The sequence below is a fragment of the Oncorhynchus masou genome, chromosome 33 (genome assembly GCF_036934945.1).
Source record: "Oncorhynchus masou masou isolate Uvic2021 chromosome 33, UVic_Omas_1.1, whole genome shotgun sequence".
Taxonomy (NCBI): Eukaryota; Metazoa; Chordata; class Actinopteri; order Salmoniformes; family Salmonidae; genus Oncorhynchus; species Oncorhynchus masou.
In genome coordinates, this window is record NC_088244.1 from 27,367,400 (window position 1) to 27,392,238 (window position 24,839).

Consider the following 24,839-nt stretch of genomic DNA (forward strand, 5'->3'; position numbering starts at 1 on the left):
TACTACTCCGTTAGTCAGCACCTCTACCAACAGTTTTTGGTGTCCGTCAGCTTTTTAGTGCTAGGCTGAAACATCAGTGTACACACCCTGTGGCTCTCCAGAGTTATAGTGACCACTGTTGTAATGAAAAGTATCTTTGTAGCCATCAGCCGTAGACAGTGAAGGGACCTCGTAACGACCATGAGAACCACGAGCAATACATACCGTATTTATTTGTTTTGTCAGATGTTTCCAACACAGCACTTACTGTAATGATGCTGATGGGATTGAGTATGCATTAAGACAGCACCCTGAACCAATTGGAAGATAAACATCTGACTGATATCAGCCCACAAATAATCTGGGAACCAAGGAAGGGGAGGAGGGGAGCAGCCCAATAATATAAAAGAGAGAGATAAAGTAAGTGGAGGATCAAAGGAAGGGGGCCTCAAGTACTGTTTCTCATCTAAAGCCCTTCTAGAATAGTGGAGGCTCTGCTCCCACTCACTGATAACTCACCAGGGGGATATCTCCCCCTCTATCTCTCTCTTGGCCTCTCCCTCTCTTATCCATCTCTCCCTCTCGGTCTCTCTTTCCCTCTCCCCTTCTCTTTCTACACGCCTCTCCATTGTTATCGTTACCTCTCCATCCCTCTCCCACCTCTGTCTCTCTCCCAGTCTCTCTACCACTTCCCACACAATCTCCATCTCTCCCGGCACTTCTTCGCATGCCTCCTTATCAGAATGGCGTCAGCGATCTGCCAATCACTTTGCTGGATAGTCCCCGGGTAGTAGGTATTCACTACAGGCTTGGAGAGAATGGTACAGTAATGGAACTGTAGTACTTCAGCGACTAACTGAACAGAACTACAGTCATTCTGTTGGGAAGTCATTTTCAATAACGTTAATCTATAAAATAAAGTGCATTTCTTATCGTAAGCACACACCATGGCCTGATTCACACTATAGGGCAAACCGAGCCAAGCCAAGCCAAGCTGTACTATACTGGCCTGGTTACACATCCACCATAGAGCAATGTGAAAAGAAAAACCGGGACAGTACGAGTCAGGTCAATCCTTTAGTGTGAATCAGGTATGTGTAGTTGTTTTCATACAGTGTTTGTGGACTGGATTTCTTCGGTTTTGTTGGACATTCATTTAATGGATTGAGTCCCGCCTACCTAATTTCTATGAGCCACCTCACAAGCTCTGCTTCAGCAACTCACCGCGGCTTCAAGTCCTCAGACACGTCGCTGCACTATGGGGGTCCGAGCTTTCTGCTCCCTTGCCCCTCGCCTACGGAATGCTCTCACTGATCATCTGAGAGCCACTCCATCAATCAGAACTTTTAAAACAGGTCTTAAAACACAGCCTGTATTTGCATTACTTTAGTTCCTAGCTTACTACTGCTATTTCCTGCCTTGATTCTAAATGTTTGATGTTTATTGTTCTTTTGTGGTTTTTCTTATCATTGTTTGAAATTTTGTAGAGCTTTGGAATAACACTGTAATGAAAAGTGCTATAAAAATGTATTATTATTTTCAACTATTATTATTATTCTTCTTCACACCTCTGTTGTGGTGTGTGTGAGGCGCTGAACACTGTGTGACCAGCCACCAGATATGCTTGGGCAGGCTCAATTAGGCTGCAAATTGAGTGTCTCAGAGCTGAAGAGAAAGGGCAGAATGTATAATGGATCTGGATGAGACAGTCATGAATAACATCGCCACCGCCGCCCTGTAAATCAACCAACAGCACACACAGATAAAAACACAAGTTCGCATACACAAACAAAGGTGTGGGGGTCCTACCGCTGAGTCGTTGGATGCTCTTGGAGGACAAGCTGCCCCCGGTGAAGCCACTTGTGGCATCCGGCGGTGAGATGATGTGGGAGCGTGACGGAGGAAGACACTGGGGCTTGTTGGGTTTGTTCTGGTCTACAGGACATCCTAGAGAAAACCAAAGGACGCCATTTTGAAAGAGTAGACACAGTTCTCTTTATTTGAACAATTTCTCAAAAAGGGCCATATTTTGGGATACGGGATCTGGACTTTGATACAACATGTGTTACTTCACCTATTTATTTTCCTCGTGTTTTTGATGTCCGCGTTGTCGGACTGTGTTATTGGCTGTTTCTGTGTTATTAGCTAACATTAATTTAGCTAACATTCATTTCATTTAGAAAAATATATTCACTAAATACAATAGCTTTATGCTGTGTTGATCCAATCTGTCAACACAAACTTCCAGGTTACCTCCAGGTTACCGCCAGGTAACATTCAGTACATTTTGCCTCCTCGGACACCAATTTGAGAGCTTAACTAGTGGAATCCATGTTCGCTTCCCACTCATGGCGGAAAAAGGGTGAGTTGTGCTCAACGGTGAATGTTGATTGATTCCAGGGTCTCCTCTGGTGGAGAGCAGACATTAATTCATTTAGTGCCGAGCTACAGCAGTTGTGTGTGGCAGTCGAGTCGCCCGGGCTGTCGAGCAAAGCTTCACACCTGGTAATGGGAGAGTGGGAGAAGCAATTGCTCACTGTGAGGAGTAGTGTGAGTGCCAATGCCAAGCAGGGATCGCCGGACCTTCTATTCGCTGCCAATAGCAGAGAGCGCATTTCCCCCCCAAAAATGGCCTCAACGAGAGATTGTTTTGTAATTGGCGGTTATGCTGTCTGGCAGATTCCAGATAGAATTACAGGAAGATGACTGAGGCTCGAATTAAAAGGTTAGAATTAATGAAATTGTTGCATGCAGTCTTTCTCTGCTACAATTTGAGCATTTCACTCAAGTTTGGCAACATCCACTTTGGGGAAAGTGACTTTTCTAATGTCTAAAATTTAGACACTTTTTTACTGTGGAGCTCGGAAATGATGCACCGCGGCCGTGCCGTACTGCATAAAGTGTGAGCATTGCAATTAAGCGGCTTTATCACAGTACGACACATCTCCGTGGGCTTGTGGAGTTTTTAGTGGGAATTAAAACCACTCTCCGCGGCTCGGCATCCTTCAGAGCTCAAACTCTTTCATCAACAGCTGATAATAGGGAGGCCCAGTGAGTAACGAAAGACGCAATTGCACAGATTAATGGCTGAGGTGTCTCTGCCTTCTCCTCCGTGATTCCTCCGAAATCCATCTTGTTATATCGCCACTGCCACAATGGAGTGGAATGGAATGGAATAAATATAAACGTCACATTTTGTATGAGTTATAATTCCACAGATATTATATAGTAAAGACATATTGGGTAAATGTCTTGGATTGGTAATAAATGCTATCCGGATGGCCATTCCACGAAACATTCGTTACATTCTTTCAGTGCATTCCCGCTAGCCAATTCTCCTCTGATTGATAATAGTCCTCACTAGGGCCTGAGACGTAGGCTAGCCTACATGATAAAATGAGTAATGACTGTCACAACAAACGACCGGGTGGTGAACTGATGGCAAACAGTTTAATCATGCTTATTCATGAACTATAACCATGACTATCATCAAATTATGACCACTGTAATAATTTTGGGTGACATCGACAACAGTACTTTTCACCCTCCTGAGTCATTTTTCATTCCACACAATTTAAATCATCCTCGCAGTGCAAACAGTGTTGGGTCGTCCCTGTGAAATGGAATGCAGGGATGTATTTAGTGATGTGAAAACTACTCGTTACAGATAGAAATAGAATGAATAGAGTGAACATGATTCGCTATTCTACATGACAGACAATCATATCTGTTCTACACAAATACATTTCTTTATGAACGTTCTGTTCTGGAGGAGGCTCAGGCATGTCTTGTGTTGGGCAACTGCTATAAGCTGTCTGTTGAGATGAGACTAATTGTAAAGAGAGTGCCAGAGGGCTCAATTCTATTAAAATCAAATCAAATGTTATTGGTCGCGTACACACATTTTGCAGATGTTATCGCAGGTGCAGCAAAATGCTTGTTTCAAGATCCAACAGAGCAAATATATATGTGTTATTTCATAGTTTTGATGTCTTCACTACTATTCTACAATTTAGAAAATAGTAAAAATAAAGAAAAACCCTTGAATGTGTAGGTGTCCAAACTTTTGACTAGTACTGTATGTATATAATATATACATATATATAGTGCGTCCAGAAAGTATTCATTCCCCTGTCACTTTAATAATGTTTACATATTGTTTTAGCCACTTCATATGAACACGGAGTATGCAACACATTAAGAACCTCTGCTCTTTCAATGACAGACTGACCAGGTGAATCCAGGTGAAAGCTATGATCCCTTATTGATGTCACTTGTTAAATCCACTTCAAATCGGTGTAGATGAAGGGGAGGAGATGGGTTAAAGAAGGATTACCTTGAGACAATTGAGACATGGATTCTGTATGTAAACCATTCAGAGGTTGAATGGGCAAGACAAAAGATTGAAGTGCCTTTGAAAGGGGGATGGTAGTAGGGGCCAGGCGCACTGGTTTGTGTCAAAAACTGTAACACTGCTGGGTTTTTCATGCTCAACAGTTTCCTGTGTGTATCAAGAATGGCCACCACACAAAGGACGTCCAGCCAACTTGACACAACTGTGGGAAGCATTGGAGTCAACGTGGGCCAGAAACCCTGTGGCATGCGTTCGACAACTTGTAGAGCCCATGCCCGACAAATTTAGGCTGTTCTGAGGGCAAAAGGGGGCACGGGGGTGTGCAACTCAATATTAGGAAGGTGTTCCTAATGTTTGGTATAGTACATATCAAATGGGAAAAACAGTATGTAAACATTAGTCATTGAGCACTTCATGACAAGATGGCGCCGGAGAACAAGGCTGTTTTACATGTTCCTAACCAATTGTATTTTTTTTTTGTTTCGTTGTGTTGTTTGTAACTTATTTTGTACATAATGTTCCTGTTACCGTCTCTTATGACAGAAAATAACTTCTGGGCATCAGAACTGCGATAACTCACCACGGACTGGCAGAATCCTTTTTTTCTTTTAACGAGTCCAACGAGCCTGACGTGAATGATATACTGCTTCCCCAGGAACAGGCCCAAATCCCCGTCATTTGAGTGAAGAGAAGGCGGAGAAAAAGGGGCCAGAGGGCGGGCTGCCTTCTGAGAATTCGTAGGCGATAAAATAAACCCGCACTTCCTTCCATTTTGCTAGTAAACGTGCAATCTTCGGAAAATAAAATTGATAACCAATGCGGAAGATTAAAGTAAACTGCAATATCTTCGACTCCGACAACATTGTCAAAATACAGTGACTTGCGAAAGTGTAAACCCCCGTGGCATTTTTCCTATTTTGTTGCCTTACAACCTGGAATTAAAATATATTTGGGGGGGGGTTATATAATTTGATTTACATAACATGCCTACCACTTTGAAGACGCATAATATTTTTTATTGTGAAACAATAAGGAAATAAGACAAAAAACAGAGCTTGAGTGTGCATAACTATTCACACCCCCAAAGTCAATACTTTGTAGAGCCACCTTTAGCATCAATTACAGCTGCAAGTCTCTTGGGGGTTTGTCGCTATAAGCTTGGCACATCTAGCCACTGGGATTTTTGCCCATTCTTCAAGGCAAAACTGCTCCAGCTCCTTCAAGTTGGAAGGGTTCTGCTTGTGTACAGAAATCTTTAAGTCGCACTACAAATTTTCAATTGGATTGAGGTCTGGGATTTGATTAGGCCATTCCAAGACATTTAAATATTTCCCCTTAAACCACTCAAGTGTTACTTTAGCAGTATGCTTAGGGTCATTGTCCTGCTGGAAGATGAACCTCCGTCCCAGTCTCAAATTTCTGGAAGACTGAAACAGGTTTCCCGGTATGTAGCGCCATCCATCATTCCTTCAATTCTGACCAGTTTCCCAGTCCCTTCCGATGAAAAACATCCCCACAGCATGATGCTGCCACCACCATGCTTCACTGTGGGGATGGTGATCTCGGGGTGATGTGAGGTGGTGGGTTTGCATCATACATAACATTTTCCTTGATGTCCAAAAAGCTAAATTTTAGTCTCATCTGTACCTCCTTCCACATGTTTGGGGAGTCTCATGCCTTTTGGCAAACACCAAACATGTTTTCTTATTTTGTTCTTTAAGCAATGGCTTTTTTTCTGGCCACTCATCTGTAAAGCCCAGCTCTATGGAGTGTACGGCTTAAAGTGGTCCTATGGATAGATACTCCAATCTCCGCTGTGGAGCATTTGCAGCTCCTTCAGGGTTATCTTTGGCCTCTTTGTTGCTTCTCTGGGCAGCCCTATCTTGGCAGGTCTGTTCTGGTGCCATATTCTTTCCATTTTTTTAATAATAGATTTAATGGTGCTCTATGGGATGTTCAAAGATTCTGATATTCTTTTATACTCTAATCTGTACTTCTCCACAACTTTGTCCTTGACCTGTTTGCAGAGCTCCTTGGTCTTCATTGTGCCGCTTCCTTGGTGGTGCCCCTTGCTTAGTGGTGTTGCAGACTCTGGGGCCTTTCAGAACAGGTGTATATATACTGAGATCATGTGACAGATCACGTGAAACTTAAAGAAAGTCCAACTGTGTGCAATCTAACTACTTATGTGACCTCTGAAGATAATTGGTTGCATCAGATCTTATTTAGGGGCTTCATAGCAAAAGGGGTGAATAAATATGCACGCACCCCTTTTCCGTTTTTTACAATTTTTTTAAACAATTTTTTTCTCCCATTTCACTTCAACAATTTCAACTATTTTGTCTAAGTCCATTACATGAATTCCAAATAAAAATGTATTTAAATTACAGGTTGAAATGCAACAAAATAGGAAAAATGCCAAGGGGGATGAATCCTTTTGCAAGGCACTGTCTAGTAAGACAAGGGATGACGGACTATTATATTTCTACACAACAGCTGGTGCACGATATCTAAGGAAGTCTCAACGTTTTGCTCGCCTGAGGTAGAGTATGTCATGATGAGCTGTAGACCACACTATCTAAATAGAGTATTTAGTATTTTTCGTAGCTGTCTACATACCACCACAGACTTATGCTGGCACTAAGACCGCGCTGAAAGAGCTGTATTCCACCATAAGCAAACAGGAAAACGCTCATCCAGAGGCGGCGTTCCTAGTGGTCGGGGACTTTAATGCAGGGAAACTTAAATTTTTCGAACAAAACTTCTATCAGCATGTTAAATATGCAACCAGAGGGGAAAAAACCTCTGGACCACCTTTACTCAGACACAGAGACGCATACAAAGCTCTCCCTCACCCTCCATTTGGAAAATCCGATCATACAAAAATTAAAGCAGGCAGCACCAGTGACTAAATCAATAAAAAAAGTTGTCAGATGAGACATTTGCTAAGCTACAGGACTGTTTTCCTATGACAGACTGGAATATGTTCCAGGATTCCTCAGATGGGATTGAGCAGTACACCACATCAGTCATTGGCTTCATCAATAAGTGCATCGATGACGTCATCCACACAGTGACCGTACGTACATACCCACACCAGAAGCCATGGATTGCAGGCAACATCCGCACTGAGCAAAAGGCTAGAGCTGCACCTTCAAAGAGCAGGACTCTAACCCGGAAGCTTATAAAAAAATTTTTTTTTCCCTCAGCCAAACCATCAAACTGGCAAAGCATCAACACAGGACTTCGATCGAATCATACTACACCGGCTCTGACGTTCGTCGGATGTGGTTGGGCTCGCAAACCATTACAGACTACAAAAGAGAAGCACAGCTGAGAGCTGCCCAGTGACACGAGCCTACCAGACGAGCTAAACTACTTCTATGCTCGCTTCGAGGCAAATAACACTGAAACATGCATGAGAGCACCAGCTGTTCCGGAAGACTGTGTGATCACGCTCTCCGCAGTCGATGTGAGTAAGACCTTAAACAGGTCAACATTCACAAGGCCGTAGGCCCAGATGGATTACCAGGATGTGTACTGCGAGCATGTGCTGACCAACTGGCAAGTGTCTTCACTGACATTTTCAACCTCTCCCTGTCTGAGTCTGTAATACCAACATGTTTTAAGCAGACCACCATAGTCCCTGTGCCCAAGAACACTAAGGCAACCTGCCTAAATGACTACTGACCTGTAGCACTCACGTCTGTAGCCATGAAGTGCTTTGAAAGGCTGGTCATGGCTCACATCAACACCATTATCCCAGAAACCCTAGACACACTCGAAATTGCATACCGCCCTAACAGATCCACAGATAATGCCATCTCTATTGCACTTCCCACCTGCCAAAAGGAACACTTATGTGAGAATGCTATTCATTGACTACAGCTCAGCGTTCAACACCATAGTGCCCTGAAAGCTCATCAACAAGGATCCTGGGATTAAACACCTCCCTCTGCAACTGGATCCTGGACTTTGACGTGTCGCCCCCAGATGGTAAGGGTAGGTAACAACACATCCGCCATGCTGATCCTCAACACAGGGCCCCTCAGGGGTGCGTGCTCAGTCCCCTTCTGTACTCCCTGTTCACTCATGACTGCATGGCCAGACATGTCTCCAACAACATGATTAAGTTTGCCGATGACACAACAGTGGTAGGCCTGATCACCGACAATGACAAGACAGCCTATGGGGAGGAGGTCAGAGACCTGGCATTGTGGTACCAGGACAACAACCTCTCCCTCAATGTGATCAAGACAAAGGAGATGATTGTGGACTACAGGAAAAATAAAAAAAAGCACAGAGCACGCCCCCATTCTCATCGACAGGGCTGTAGTGGAGCAGGCTGTAGTGGAGCAACTTGGACACCAAGTTCACCAACAAACTAACATCAAATTACATTTATTTATAAAGTCCTTCTTAGATCTGCTGATATCTCAACGTGTACAGAAACCCAGCCTAAAACCCCAAACAGCAAGCCTTAAAGGTGTAGAAGCACGGTGGCTAGGAAAAACTCCCTAGAAAGGCCAGAACCTAGGAAGAAACCTTGAGAGGAACCAGGCTATGAGGGGTGGCCAGTCCTCTTCTGGCTGTGCCGGGTGGAAATTATAACAGAACATGGCCTAAATGTTCATAGATGACCAGCATGGTCAAATAATAATAAACATGGTCCAAGCACAGCAAGACAGTCGTGAAGAGGGCATGACAAAACCTACTCCCCCTCAGGAGACTGAAAAGATTTGGCATGGGTCCTCAGATCCTCAAAAGGTTCTACAGCTGCACCATCGAAAGCATCCTGACTGGTTGCATCACTGCCTGGTATGGCAACTGCTCGGCCTCCGACCGCAAGGTACAGTACATCACTGGGGCCAAGCTTCCTGCTATCCAGGACCTCTACACCCGATAGTGTCAGAGGAAGGCCCTAAAAATTGTCCAAGACTCCAGCCACCCTAGTCATAGACCATTCTCTCTGCTACCGCACGGTAAGCGGTACCGGATCACCAAGTCTAGGTCCAAGAGGCTTCTAAACAGCTTCTACCCCAAGCCATAAGACTCTTGAACATCTAATCAAATGGCTACCCAGACTATTTGCATTGCTCCCCCCTCCTTTACACCACTGCTACTGTTGTTATCATCTATGCATAGTCAGTTTAATAACTCTACCTACATGTACACATTACCTCAACAAACCAGTGCCCCCGCACATTGACTCTGTACCGGTACCCCCTGTGTATGGTCTCGCTATTGTTATTTTACTGCTACTCTTTAATTACTTGTTACTTTTATTTCTCATTCTTACAGCATTGTTGGTTAGGGGCTCGTAAGTAAGCATTTGTATTCGGCGCATGTGATTAATAAAATTTGATTTAATTTTGATTTGGTCATTTTAATGTCTACATAGGGCAGCTGTGTCTAAGGAGCAGGGTAGAGTACCGGGTGGTAGCCGGATAGTAACAGTGACTAAGTTCAGGGCAGGGTACTAGTGGCTAGTGGTGACTACCGTAAAACTGAAATTTAACGGCGAGTCTCAAATAGCCGCCAGTCCCTTTTAATATCCGGGCAATGGCACACATTTCAGAAAATAAACACCTGTTTCAAATAAACGCCCGCTCTAAATGAATTGTTTACAAGTTTACCCTGAATTGTTTACAAGGTTTAATGTTTGATGTCACATAAAATAATTCAGACTCCAAAAAATAAAATAGAGGTATATTAAGACTAAATAAATGTGACCCTGTGAATAAATTATAACACAGTGCAGGAAAATAAGAAATTGCTTAAAATGCTGGAAGTGAATGCTGGAATTAAACAATTAAGTATGCAAATGAGCAAAATGTGTGTATTAATAGACGCCTGGCTCAAATCAAAGCCGGTCTCTAATAATTGTCTGTTGTGTCCAGTGATTTAAGCAAATGAACGCTCAGGCTATTAATTTAAGTTCTACGGTATTTAACAGTCTGCTAGTCCCAGCAGCTTTGATGCACCTTTACTGTCTCTGCCTTCTAGATGGATGGTCCTTGATGATCTTCTTGTCCTTCTTGTGACACCAGGTGCTGTAGATATCCTGGAGGGCAGGCAGCATGCCCCCGGTGAAGCGTTAGGCTGACCGCACCACCCTCTGGAGAGCCCTGCGGTTGTGGACGGTGTAATCTCTGTTACGCAGAAATAACATTCACAAAGTTTACAAGTGAAATTACGGACAGTGCAATTAACGTAGCAGGCTGTGATACAGCCCGACAAGATGCTCAAGTTTGTGAGGGTCTTAGGGGCCAAGCCAAATTTCTTCAGCCTCCTAAGGTTGAAGAGGCGCTGTTGCGCCTTCACCACACTGTGTGGATGGATCATTTCATTTTATCAGTGATGTGCACGTCGAGGAACTTGTAGCTTTTCACCCTCTCCACTGCAGCCCTGACTATGTGGATAGGGGCATGCGCTCTCTGCTGTCTCCTGAAGGCCACAATCAACTCCTTTGTTTTGTTGATGTTATTGTCCTGGCACCACTCCACCAGGGCACTCATTTCCTCCCTGTAGGCGGTCTCGTCATTGTTGGTAATCAGGCCTACCACTGTTGTGTCGTCAACAAACTTGATGATTGAGTTGGAGATGTGCATGGCCATGCAGTCAAGGGTTAACAGAGCGTACAGGAGGAGGCTGAGCATGCACCATTGTGGGGCCCCTGTGTTGAGGATCAGCATGGCGGAGATGTTGTTGGGGTTGGCCTGTCAGGAAGTCGAGAACCCAGTTGCACAGAGCGGGGTTCACTTCAGACCAAGGGCCCTGAGATTAGTGATGAGCTTGGAGGGCACTATGGTGTTGAAGGCTGGGCTGTAGTCGATTAACAGCATTCTTACATAGGTATTCCTCTTTTCCAAATGGGATAGGGCAATGTACAATGCAATGTGAGGTGCATCTGTGGGTCTGTTGGGTCGGTATGCAAGTTGTAGTGGATCTAAGGCACGTGTCAAACTCATTCCACGGAGGGCCGAGTGTCTGCGGGTTTTCGCTCCACCCTTGTACTTGATTGATGAATGAAGGTCACTAATTATTAAGGAACTATCCTTACCTGGTTGTCTAGGTCTTAATTGAAAGGAAAAACCAAAAACGTGCAGACACTCGGCCCTCAGTGGAATGATTTTGACAATCCTGGTCTATGTCAGTGTTTTCCAACCTTGGTCCTCCAGTACCCCAACAGCACACATTTTGGTTGTAGCCCTGGACAAACACACTTCTTTCAACTCATTGAGGGCTTGATGATTAGTTGACAAGTTGAATCAGGTGTATACTCAATATGGGTAATTAGATTTCTATGCAAAGAAAGGGGGGTCCTGCATTTACTTATTCCATTTCTTACTTACGAGAAATAGTCTGCATTTACAGAAATCCATCTCTCTAGATTCTGTGGTTCCATACAGGCAACCTTTTAAAAATAAACTACTTAATTTTCATCTGGATGAAGGGGGCATGTGAGTGGTTTTGATATCTTTAACCTTAGACGGGCAGTGGTAGCATATTACATCACTCTGAAACATTTGTATCTGTGCCCTTTAGGCAAAGCGCACAAAGCACTTAATTCACCTTACAAATATTTGGGGGAGGACAAATGTCCTCTCTGTGTTTGCTCCAATTTGTTGGTTTCAGGAGGAGTTCATGCGATTAGTTCCTCTCTCTCGCTCATGCTGCAGTCCTGCCAGGGCTTATCGGTCTGCTGCAGATGAAGAGTGTTGAAAAGGCCTGGAGATGGACCTAATCGCTCTTCTCTCTCAATGTGGCCACATACTTTTCCCCCTGTGTGTGAATGTCTGTGTGTGAGTGAGTTCATTAATAATACACTGAACAAAAATATAAATGCAACATGTAAAGTGTTGGTCCGATGTTTCATGAGGTGAAATAAATCATCCCAGAAATTTCCCATATGCACAAAAAGCTTATTTCACTCAAATTTTGGGCTCAAATTTGTTTACAGCTAACAGGTGTGGCATATAAAGAAGCTGATTAAACCGCATGTTCATTACACAGGTTCACCTTGTGCTCCGGACAATAAAAGGCCGCTCTAAAATGTCCAGTTTTGTCACACAACACAATGCCACAGATCTCTCATGTTTTGAGGGAGGTGCAATTGCCATGCTGACTGCAGGAATGTCCACCAGAGCTGTTGCCAAAGAATTGAATGTTAATTTCTCTACAATATGCCGCCTCCAACGTCATCACACAAAACAATTGACCAGGGCGGGGTTCAGACCCAGGGTCCTGAGCTTAGTGATGAGTTTGGAGGGCACTATGGTTTTGAGCTGTAGCTGATAAACAGCATTTGTACATAGGTATATATCTTGTCCAGTTGGGATAGGGCAGTGTGCAGTGCAATGATGATTGCGTCATATGTGGATCTGTTGGGTTGGTATGCAAATTGTAGTGGTTCTAGGGTGTTGGTTAAGGTGGATGTGATATGGTCCTTAATTAGCCTTTCAAAGCACATTAAGATGACAGAAGTGAGTGCTACAGGTGGATAGTAATTTAGTTCAGTTACCCTCCCTTTCTTGGGTACAGGAACAACGGTGGACATCTTGATGCAAGTGTGGACAACAGACTTGCAGCTGCTCTGCACATGCTCTGAGGATGCGGCTTGGGATGCCGTCTGGGCCGGCAGCCTTGCGAGGGTTAACGGGCTTAAACGACTTACTCACGTTGGCCACTGAGAATGAGAGCGCACATAGTCCCTGTTAGTAACGGGGGCTCGCGTTGGCGGTTCAATGTTGTTTTCTTCAAAGCGAGACTTAGGGGTATGTGATGTGGCTGGATTTCCCTTTATAATCCGTGATTGTCTGGAATTTCTGCCACATAATTCTCGCGTCCGAGCCGATGAATTGCAACTCAACTGTCGTTTTGCCTCGGATTGCCATACGGAGGTCATAGCTGGTCTGTTTCTACACGTCCATATTTCCAGTCACCTTGCCATGGTTAAATGGCACTTTCAATCTTGCGCGAATGCTGTCATCTATCCACAGTTTTTGGTTTGGATAATCGTCACAGTGGGAACAACATCCTCTATGCACTTCCTGATGAACCCAGTCACAAAGTCAGACATTTTTCTCAGAGGCGACACGGAAAATGTTCCAGTCCGCGTGATCAAAATAATCTTGAAGCACAGATTCAGATTGGTCAGACCAACGCTGAACAGTCCTCACCACGGATGCTTCCTACTTAAGTTTCTGCCTATAGGTGGGGAGGAGCAGAAAGGAGGTGGGATCGGATTTGCCGAATGGAGGGCAGGGGAGGGCCTTGTAGCCGTCCTGGAAGGGAGAGTAGCAATGATCTAGAGTCCGTGATGCGTGTGTGGCACAGGAGATGTGTTGATAGAATTTTGGTAACATTTTCCTCAGAAAGTGTAACTGACAGCGTTTTAACTACTTTGCAGGTAGTAAACAAACAGCCAATGATATCAGACAAATATATACAATTCCCAGTTTATGCTACAAAGACAACTTAAAGATGTTTTAAAATAGGTTCTATTTGACTCAGAATTCCATGACGTAGAGTAGAGGCATTGTTGGCAGAAAATATCGACGCAGTTCAATGCATGCCTGCTATTAGATTGTAAACCACAGCTGGCCTGGTACATCGTTTTCTACCTCCAGCCGTTTGGGATGCAGTTTCAGTTTCAATTACTGAATATTTTGGACAAAAACAGACGAATGTAACCAAGGCTGGGCATATCAATACAGTCAAACTAGCGAGGGCAATGATCACAAGTCAGTCATAATGTGGATAATAGGCTAGCTTATCTATTTATGTAGCTTTTTATTTAGCAAGCTAAAAAGACTGAGCCTAATGTTAGCTAGCTAGCTTCTGGGAGTATGTCATTTCATTGGACGAGTGGGTCAGTGGCTGACCCCCATCGTTTTTCTGTGGCTACATCTAGAGATGCAGGTGTCATTTGGTTAGCTAACAAGAAATGTGAATCACTTTGCTAGCTAGCTCTGCTGAAATTGAAAGAATATTACCCACAGTTTGCATATCTCTTAGTTGTCAATCAAATGTATTTGGCATCGAAAGTTCCTATTCAGTTGTCAAAACATGGGTTGGGACAAGAATGCATTGGCAGGCAAGTTGCAGAAGGGCGAGCAGGCTACTATTCCCCATGATTTATCAGTGCAATTTTGTTGGCTAACTAAACTCAGCAAAAAAAATAAACGTCCTCCCACTGTGAACTGCGTTTATTTTCAGCAATCTTAACATGTGTAAATATTTGTATGAACATAACAAGATTCAACACAACAACTGAGACATAAACTGAACAAGTTCCACAGACATGTGACTAATAGGAATGGAATAATGTGTCCCTGAACAAAGGGGGGGGGGGGGGGTGGTGTCAAAATCAACATCAAGTAACAGTCAATGCAGCTGGTGGCCACACCAGATACTAAGTACTGCAGTGCATCTCCTCCTCATGGACTGCCCCAGATTTTCCAGTTCTTGCTGTGAGATGTTACCCCACTCTTCCAGCAAGGCACCTGCAAGTTCCAGGACATTTCTGGGGGGAATGGTCCAAGCCCGACCCCCCGGATCCAACAGGTCCCAGACGTGCTCAATGGGATTGAGATCCAGGCTCTTCGCTGGCCATGGCAGAACACTGACATTCCTGTCTTGCAGGAAATCACGCACAGAACGAGCAGTATGGCTGGTAGCATTGTCATGCTGGAGGGTCATGTCAGGATGAGCCTGCAGGAAGAGTACCACATGAGGGAGGAGGATGTCTTCCCTGTAAGGCACAGCATTGAGATTGCTTGCAATGACAACAAGCTCAGTACGATGATGCTGTGACACACCGCCCCAGACCATGACGTACCCTCCACCTCCAAATCGATCCCCCTCCAGAGTACAGGCCTCGGTGTAACGTTCATTCCTTCGACGATAAACGCAAATCCGACCATCACCCCTGGTGAGACAAAACTGCGACTCGTCAGTGAAGAGCACTTCTTGTCAGTCCTGTCTAGTCCAGTGACGGTAGGTTTGTCCCCATAGGCGGCGTTGTTACCGGTGATGTCTGGTGAGGATCTGCCTTACAACAGCTCTACAAGCCCTCAGTCCAGCCTCTCTCAACCTATTGCAGACATTCTGAGCACTGATGCAGGGATTGTGCGTTCCTGGTGTAACTCGGGCAGTTGTTGTTGCCATCCTGTATCTGTCGCGCAGATGTGATGTTCGGAAGTACCGATCCTGTGCAGGTGTTGCAACAAGTGGTCTGCCACTGCGAGGACGATCAGCTGTCCGTCCTGTCTCCCTGTAGCGCTGTCTTAGGCATCTCACAGTACAGACATTGCAATTTATTGCCCTGGCCACATTAGCAGTCCTCATGCCTCCTTGCAGCATGCCTAAGGCACTTTCATGCAGATGAGCAGGGACCCTGGGCATAATTCTTTTTGTGTTTTTCAGAGTCACTAGAAAGGCCTCTTTAGTGTCCTATGTGTTTATTTCAGTTACTAGTAAGCATGCACCCATTAAGAAAATGACTGTAAAAACTGTTAAATCCCCGTGGATTGATGAGGAATTTAAAAATGTTATGGTTGAGAAGGATGCGGCAAAAGGAATGCCAAAAATGTCTGCCTGCATAACAGATTGGCAAACGTATTGCAAATTGAGAAATCATGTGACTAAACTGAATAAAAAGAAGTAGAAAGTAGGCAGTAGGCCATGCCAGTAACAAACACCAACACTACACATCCAAGTATATCTGACCAAATTATGTAAGACAAGCATTGTAATTTTGAATTACGTAAAATAAGTGTGGAAGAGGTGGGAAATGATTGTTGTCTATCTACAATGATAAGCCACCGGGGTCTAACAACTTGGATGGAAAATTACTGAGGATAATAGCGGACGATATTGCCACTCCTATTTGCCATTTTTTCAATTTAAGCCTACTAGAATGTGTGTGCCCCCAGGCCAGGAGGGAAGCAAAAGTCATTCTGCTACCTAAGAATAGTAGAGCCCCCTTTAATGGCTCAAATAGCCGACCAATCAGCCAGTTACCAATCCAGATACAATGCTATTTTACAGTAAACAAATTGACAACAAACTTTCAGCATGCTTGTAGGGAAAGGCATTCAACAAGCACAGCACTTACATAAATGACTGATGAATGGCTGAGAGAAATTGATGATAAAAAGATTGTGGAGGCTGTTTTGTTAGACTTCGGTGCGGCTTTTGACATTATCGATCAGTCTGCTGCTGGGAAAACGTACGTGTCATTTCTTTACACCCCCTGCTATATTATGGATAAAGTGTTCACTCTCTATAATAACACAGAGTGTTCTTTAATGAAAGCCTCTCAAACATAATCCAGGTAGAATCAGGAGTTCCCCAGGGCAGCTGACTAGGCCCCTTACTTTTTTCAATCTTTACTAATGAGATGACACTGGCTTTGAGTAAAGTCAGAGTGTCTATGTATGCAGATGACTCAACACTATACATGTCAGTACTACAGTGACTGAAATGACTGCAACACTTAAAGAGTTGACAGTTAGTTTCAGAGTGGGTGGCAAGGAATAAGTTAGTCCTAAATATTTCTAAAACTAAAAGCATTGTATTTGGGACAAACCATTCACTAAACCTCATCTAAATTCAGGGATGAAAACTGGTGAAATATGCAAAAAACATTCCCCCTGCTTGGGGGAAATGCAGATTAACTAATTAAAGAACAAAATGTGATCTACATGATCAGAATATGTGTGTAAAATAAAGTGGTTATTGTAAACCTAACTCACAGTTAAAAAATGTAAAGAAAGCAATCCAATGTAATTTCCAGCCTAGACTTTACAAGTCTTGAGAAAAAACAATCCACTACATATTGCAGGTAGCCATGACAGCCCTTATAATAGAACGCTTATGACCACACACATCTAAATATTGCACATCTTGAAGAAGAAATCAAATGAAACAAACATGCATTCTATTTTTGCTCCATTATAGTGGCCACTATAATGATCAAGTGCACAATGCTACATGTGTGCAAAAATAACGTTCACTGAGTAAAACATTTTATAATCCCCCCACACTCACACACATGTTACTATCAAATTCAACACAACAAATGCATCATCTTTGGGCTACACCGCACATTATTACATTGTACACTTTCTGCCTATGGACATCTGTTCTACAATGTGCCAGCAGAGCATGACACCCTTTGTTGGAATAATTGATCTCTTTCAGGCAGAGAGTACAGCTGGCATACCCCTTCTTATCCACTGTAAAAAAGTGAGAAAGAGGGAAAGTCTATGGTGTTCCTTTCACCTCTATGGTGGCATCCATCTTAAGCCAGGCCCAGCTCCAGCTACACTTGTTTAATAACAAGCAACGCCTACTCTTCACCTAATTCTCTCATTCTGAAAATTAATCACAAATTATAGAGGGAAAACATTAGTTCACAGATAGTAGTTAGTTCATTGGCTAGTTAACATTTCACACAGATTGCCAGAGTACAGTAAGCAACGAATGCGTTATAACTTGAGGAACGGCAAGGAGTCGTATACCAGTTAACACTATAGCGAATTAGTTAGGTTACTAATGTTAGCTCATCTGATGTAACGTTAACTAGCTAATGTTAGCTGACTTTATTAATAAGCTAAATTTCACACCATGAACTCAATTATTTGATCAGATAAGTTTGCTAATGTTTCTCAACATTTCTCTGGCTTGCTAATGGAGAGTTCAATCCAGCTAGCAAGATACTAAACAATGCTAACAATACTTGTTCCACCACACTTTCTCCCTCACCTCAAACTTTCCAAATGCCAGTTGTTTTTTATTTACAGCTCATGAAGTACGCTTCATCACCTTCTCACCCGGTCTCTGTGGTCAGGCTTCTCACCAAACGTTACCTCTTCGTTATAGTTCATTGGACATGCTGCTGTAACTGGCAAGCTGCCTATCTACTCTCCGCTGTCCCTCGAGCGCACGCTGATGCTGTAAATAGCAAGTTGGTTGTCTCTTCTCTCTTCAGTTGCGTGCTGAACTGCATTCTGTTATGTGAACGATTGGCTGAGCCTTGGATTCAGCCAGTATTTCTCCAAATGTGTATCATTTGTTCGCTTACAGCCAGGAGATATCCAAAGCCCCCCAAAAAAAACTTCTCATCAGATCTATACGAATCACGTAGGTCAATTATTTTGGATTCAAAATGGCGATGTTCGACAAAAGGCAACTAGTTTGCATCCCTGTAAATCTTTGAGCAAGATGAGGTGTGTCCATAATAAAGCAAGTATGTCCATAATAAAACACGGCTAACTTCTTAACAGCACTGTCAACAATGCAGGTCCTGCAGGCCCTAGTTTTGTCGCACCTGGACTACTGTTCAGTCTTGTGGTCTGGTGCCACAAAAAAATGACTTTTTTGCAATTGGCTCAGAACAAGACAGTAAGGCTGGCCCTTGGATGTACACATAGAGCTAATATAAATTTCTCCTGGCTCAAAGTGGAGGAGAGATCGACTTCATCACTACTCGTATTTATGAGGCGTGTTGACATGTTGAATGCACCAAGCTGTCTGTTTGAACTACTGGCGCACAGCTCTGACACCCATGCATACCCCACAAGACATGCCACAAGAGGTCTCTTTTAGAGGTCGACCGATTATGATTTTTTCAACGCCGATACAGATACCGATTATTGGAGGACCAAAAAAGCCGATATCGATTAATCAGAGGATTTTATTAATTTATGTGTAATAAAGACAATTTCAACAATACCAAATGAACACTTATTTTAACTTAACATAATACATCAATAAAATCATTTTAGCCACAGACAAATAATGAAACATGTTCAATTTGGTTTAAATAATACAAAAACAAAGTGTTGGAGAAGAAAGTAAAAGTGCAATATGTGCCATGTAAGAAAGCTAACGTTTAAGTTCCTTGCTCAGAACATGAGAACATATGAAAGCTGGTGGTTCCTTTTAACATGAGTCTTCAATATTCCCAGGTAAGAAGTTTTAGGTTGTAGTTATTATAGGAATTATAGGACTATTTCTCTCTATACGATTTGTATTTCATATACCTTTGACTATTGGATGTTCTTATAAGCACTTTAGTACTGACAGTGTCACAGTATAGCTTCTGTCCCTCTCCTCGCTCCTACCTGGGCTCGAACCAGGAACACATCGACAACAGCCACCCTCAAAGCAGCGTTACCCATGCAGAGCAAGGGGAACAACTACTCCAAGTCTCAGAGCGAGTGACGTTTGAAACGCTATTAGCGCGCACCCCGCTAACTAGCTAGCCATTTCACATCGGTTACACCAGCCTAATCTTGGGAGTTGATAGGCTTGAAGTCATAAACAGCGCAGTGCTTGAAGCACAGCGAAGAGCTGCTGGCAAAACGCACAAAAGTGCTGTTTGAATGAATGCTTACGAGCCTGCTGGTGCTTACCATCGCTTAGTCAGACTGCTCTATCAAATCATAGACTTAATTATAACATAACAACACACAGAATTACGAGCCTTATGTCATTAATATGGTCGAATCCAGAAACTATCTTTCAGTGAAATACGGAACCGTTCCGTATTTTATCTAACGGGTGGCATCCCTAAGTCTAAATATTGCTGTTACATTGCACAACCTTCAATGTTATGTCATAATTACGTAAAATTCTGGCAAATTAGTTTGCAATGAGCCAGACGGCCCAAACTGTTGCATATACACTGACTCTGCGTGCAATGAATGCAAGAGAAGTGACACAATTTCACCTGGTTAATATTGCCTGCTAACTTGGATTTCTTTTAGCTAAATATGCAGGTGTAAAAATATATACTTGTGTATTGATTTTAAGAAAGGCATTGATGTTTATGGTTAGGTACACGTTGGAGCAACGACAGTCCTTTTTCGAGAATGTGCACTGCATCGATTATATGCAACGCAGGACACGCAGGATAAACTAGTAATATCATCAACCATGTGTAGTTATAACTAGTGATTATGATTGATTGATTGATTGATTGATTGTTTTTTTACAAGATACATTTAATGCTAGCTAGCAACTTACCTTGGCTTCTTACTGCATTCACATAACAGGCAGGATCCTCGTGAGGCAGGTGGTTAGAGCATTGGACTAGTGTTAACCGTAAGGTTACAAGATTGAATCCCTGAGCTGACAAGGTAAACATCTGTCGTTCTCCCCCTGAACAAGGCAGTTAACCCACCATTCCTAGGCCGTCATTGAAAATAAGAATGTGTTCTTAACTGACTTGCCTAGTTAAATAAAGGTCCAAAAATACAGATTTCCGATTGTTATGGAAACTTGAAATCGGCCCTAATTAATCGGCCATTCCAATTAATTGGTCGACCTCTAGGCTCTTTACAGTCCCCAAGTCCAGAACAGACTATGGGAGGCGCACAGCACTACATAGAGCCATGACTACATGGAACTCTATTCCACATCAAGTAACTGATGCAAGCAGTAAAATTAGATTTTAAAAAATGTATATAAAAATACACCATATGGAAAAGTGGGGACTGTGAAGCAACACAAACATAGGCATAGACGCATGCATACACACACACATAAACATGGGTTTTGTACTGTAGATCTGTGGTAGTGGTAGAGTAGGGGCCTGAGGGCGCACAGTGTTTTGTGAAATATATGAAAGTATTGTAACGTTTTCAAAAGTGTATAAAACTGCCTTAGTTCTGCTTTGGCACCGTTGATCCAAAATAAATAAAAATCCATGCTCGTGATAATTAAAACGGATATCATTTGATGTTTGATATATTTTCCTTGGATAATGAAAGTCTTCCAGACACTCTGCGTATACACACACTGTTTACATATACTGTATTCTTCACATACTGTAGCTCATTCTAATGTACACAACATGGCAAAAGTATGTGGACACACCTTCAAATTAGTGTATTTCAGCAACACCCGTTGCTGACTGGTGTATAGAATTGGGCACACAGCCATGAAATCTCAATAGACACACATTGGCAGTAGAAAGGACCGTACTAAAGAGCTCATTGACTTTCAACGTGGCACCGTCATAGGATTCCAACAAGTTAGTTTGTCAAATTTCTGCCATGCTAGAGTTGCCCCAGTCAACTATAAGTGCTGTATTTTATTTTTGTAATATATATTATATATATATAAATATATATATACACAGTGCCTTGCGAAAGTATTCGGCCCCCTTGAACTTTGCGACCTTTTGCCACATTTCAGGCTTCAAACATAAAGATATAAAACTGTATTTTTTTGTGAAGAATCAACAACAAGTGGGACACAATCATGAAGTGGAACGACATTTATTGGATATTTTAAACTTTTTTAACAAATCAAAAACTGAAAAATTGGGCGTGCAAAATTATTCAGCCCCCTTAAGTTAATACTTTGTAGCGCCACCTTTTGCTGCGATTACAGCTGTAAGTCGCTTGGGGTATGTCTCTATCAGTTTTGCACATCGAGAGACTGACATTTTTTCCCATTCCTCCTTGCAAAACAGCTCGAGCTCAGTGAGGTTGCATGGAGAGCATTTGTGAACAGCAGTTTTCAGTTCTTTCCACAGATTCTCGATTGGATTCAGGTCTGGACTTTGACTTGGCCATTCTAACACCTGGATATGTTTATTTTTGAACCATTCCATTGTAGATTTTGCTTTATCTTTTGGATCATTGTCTTGTTGGAAGACAAATCTCCGTCCCAGTCTCAGGTTTTTTGCAGACTCCATCAGGTTTTCTTCCAGAATGGTCCTGTATTTGGCTCCATCCATCATCCCATCAATTTTAACCATCTTCCCTGTCCCTGCTGAAGAAAAGCAGGCCCAAACCATGATGCTGCCACCACCATGTTTGACAGTGGGTATGGTGTGTTCAGGGTGATGAGCGGTGTTGCTTTTACGCCAAACATAACGTTTTGCATTGTTGCCATCTGACCAGAGCACCTTCTTCCACATGTTTGGTATGTCTCCCAGGTGGCTTGTGGCAAACTTTAAACTACACTTTTTATGGATATCTTTAAGAAATGGCTTTCTTCTTGCCACTCTTCCATAGAGGCCAGATTTGTGCAATATACGATTGATTGTTGTCCTATGGACAGAGTCTACCACCTCAGCTTTAGATATCTGCAGTTCATCCAGAGTGATCATGGGCCTCTTGGCTGCATCTCTGATCAGTCTTCTCCTTGTATGAGCTGAAAGTTTAGAGGGACGGCCAGGTCTTGGTAGATTTGCAGTGGTCTGATACTCCTTCCATTTCAATATTATCGCTTGCACAGTGCTCCTTGGGATGTTTAAAGCTTGGGAAATCTTTTTGTATCCAAATCCGGCTTTAAACTTCTTCACAACAGTATCTCGGACCTGCCTGGTGTGTTCCTTGTTCTTCATGATGCTCTCTGCACTTTTAACGGACCTCTGAGACTATCACAGTGCAGGTGCATTTATACGGAGACTTGATTACACACAGGTGGATTGTATTTATCATCATTAGTCATTTAGGTCAACATTGGATCATTTAGAGATCCTCACTGAACTTCTGGAGAGAGTTTGCTGCACTGAAAGTAAAGGGGCTGAATAATTTTGCACCCCCAATTTTTCAGTTTTTGATTTGTTAAAAAAGTTTGAAATATACAATTAATGTCGTTCCACTTCATGATTGTGTCCCACTTGTTGTTGATTCTTCACAAAAAAATACAGTTTTATATCTTTATGTTTGAAGCATGAAATGTGGCAAAAGGTCGCAAAGTTCAAGGAGGCCAAATACTATAGCTTTAATCAACTGCATCACTTCCATCACTTCCAATATATACAGTACTAGTTAAAAGTTTGGACACACCTATTCATTTTCTACATTGTAGAATAATAGTGAAGACATCAAAACTATGAACTTACCTATACGGAATCATGTATTCTTCAAAGCAGCCACCCTTTGCCTTGATGACAGCTTTGCACACTCTTGGCATTCTCTCAACCAGCTTCACCTGGAACGCTTTTCCAACTGTCTTGAAGGAGTTCCCACATATGCTGAGCACTTGTTGGCTGCTTTTCCTTCACTCTGCTGCCCAAACCATCTCAATTGGGTTGAAGTCGGGTGATTGTGGAGGCCAGATCATCTGAAGCAGCACTCCATCACTCTACTTCAAAGGGTGGCTACGTTGAAGAATCTAAAATATGATTCCATATTTGTTATTGAATAATTTTGATGTGTACTGTACATCCACCCACACACACATATAAATACATATTTAAAAATATATATATATTCCTTCATTACTTTCTAACCCTACCACCCCTCCCCTAATTGGAGTAAACTGCTGAACAACACCGCCTAAGCCTCTACTTCCAGCTTATACATACATTTTATGGACACAGTCTATTTTACAATAGTTCTCTTGTGTTTGTTTTTACTCTTGTCCTTCCTCTACCCTCAACTGGGTCCTGTGTGGCTCAGTCGGTAGAGCATGGCGCTTGCAACGCCAAGCGTCGTGGGTTCGATTCCCACTGGGGCCACCCATATGCAAAAGTAGTGGCCCCAGCCGACTTGTAAGTCGCTTTGGACAAAAGCGTCTGCTAAATGGGATATATTATTATATTATATTATTATATTATAACTTCTCCCATCTATTTCTGATGTCCATCCAGTTTGATTTCTATTTGCCATATCTTTCAAACTGTGCTCTTTTACAAAAGTACTTAATCTATAAACATTTTATGGACACAGTATGTTTTACATTAGTTATCTCGTTGTTATTAGTTGTTATTAGTTCCAACTTTCAGCTCCATTCAACCCGTCCCATCTATCTCTTAAAGAAAATTGTGATGAATTAAAAAGCTGTGCCATATAGATGGCAAAATAGTTAGGAAGACATTTTTGATGTACCGATTCCATGGCACATGGTTTATGAACTGATACGCAAAATGACGTCGGATTCTAAACATATAATTTTTCTATTTAAATTATTATACAAACTTCTTGCAACCAATAGAATGTTATTTATATGTGGGATACAACCTTCCCAGCTCTGCAGATTTTGCTGTGAAGAGACAGAATCATTAGATAATTTATTTTGGTACTGTCCATATGTAGCTGGTTTTGGGTCACTGGTCCAGGAATTGCAACATTTACTTGGAACAAACCCTGCAGATAGCACTACTGGGTGATCTGAAAAGTCATAGTCAATCGATCAATAATATAACAATACTTTTAGCAAAAAAAAATATTTTCAATTTACAATATGTAGAATCAATGAGAATAGCAAGGATATGCATATTCTTGATACCATTTGAAAGGAAACACTGTTTGTGGAAATGTGAAATTAATGTAGGAGAATATTCACAATTTAGATTTTGGCCACTAGTGGGCAGCAGTTTATGTGCAAAGTTTTAGACTGATCCAATGAACCATTGCGTTACTGTTCAAAATGTTGTATGAAGTCTGCCCAAATGTGCCAAATTGGTCAATTTATACATTTTCAAGTACATAACTATAGAGAACGTACAACAATTTATATGGTAATAATTGTT

The 24,839-nt window shown here is 42.4% G+C and overlaps 1 protein-coding gene across 1 annotated transcript in view; it reads right to left on the reverse strand.

Moving 5' to 3' along the window:
* The window catches only part of LOC135528175 (nephrocystin-4-like), a 203,596-nt gene that overhangs the window by 33,882 nt on the left and 144,875 nt on the right, over positions 1–24,839 (reverse strand). The window contains exon 18 of the mRNA XM_064957075.1: positions 1,789–1,926. Coding sequence (XP_064813147.1) covers positions 1,789–1,926 — 138 coding nt within the window. The remainder of the gene's footprint in view (positions 1–1,788; positions 1,927–24,839) is intronic.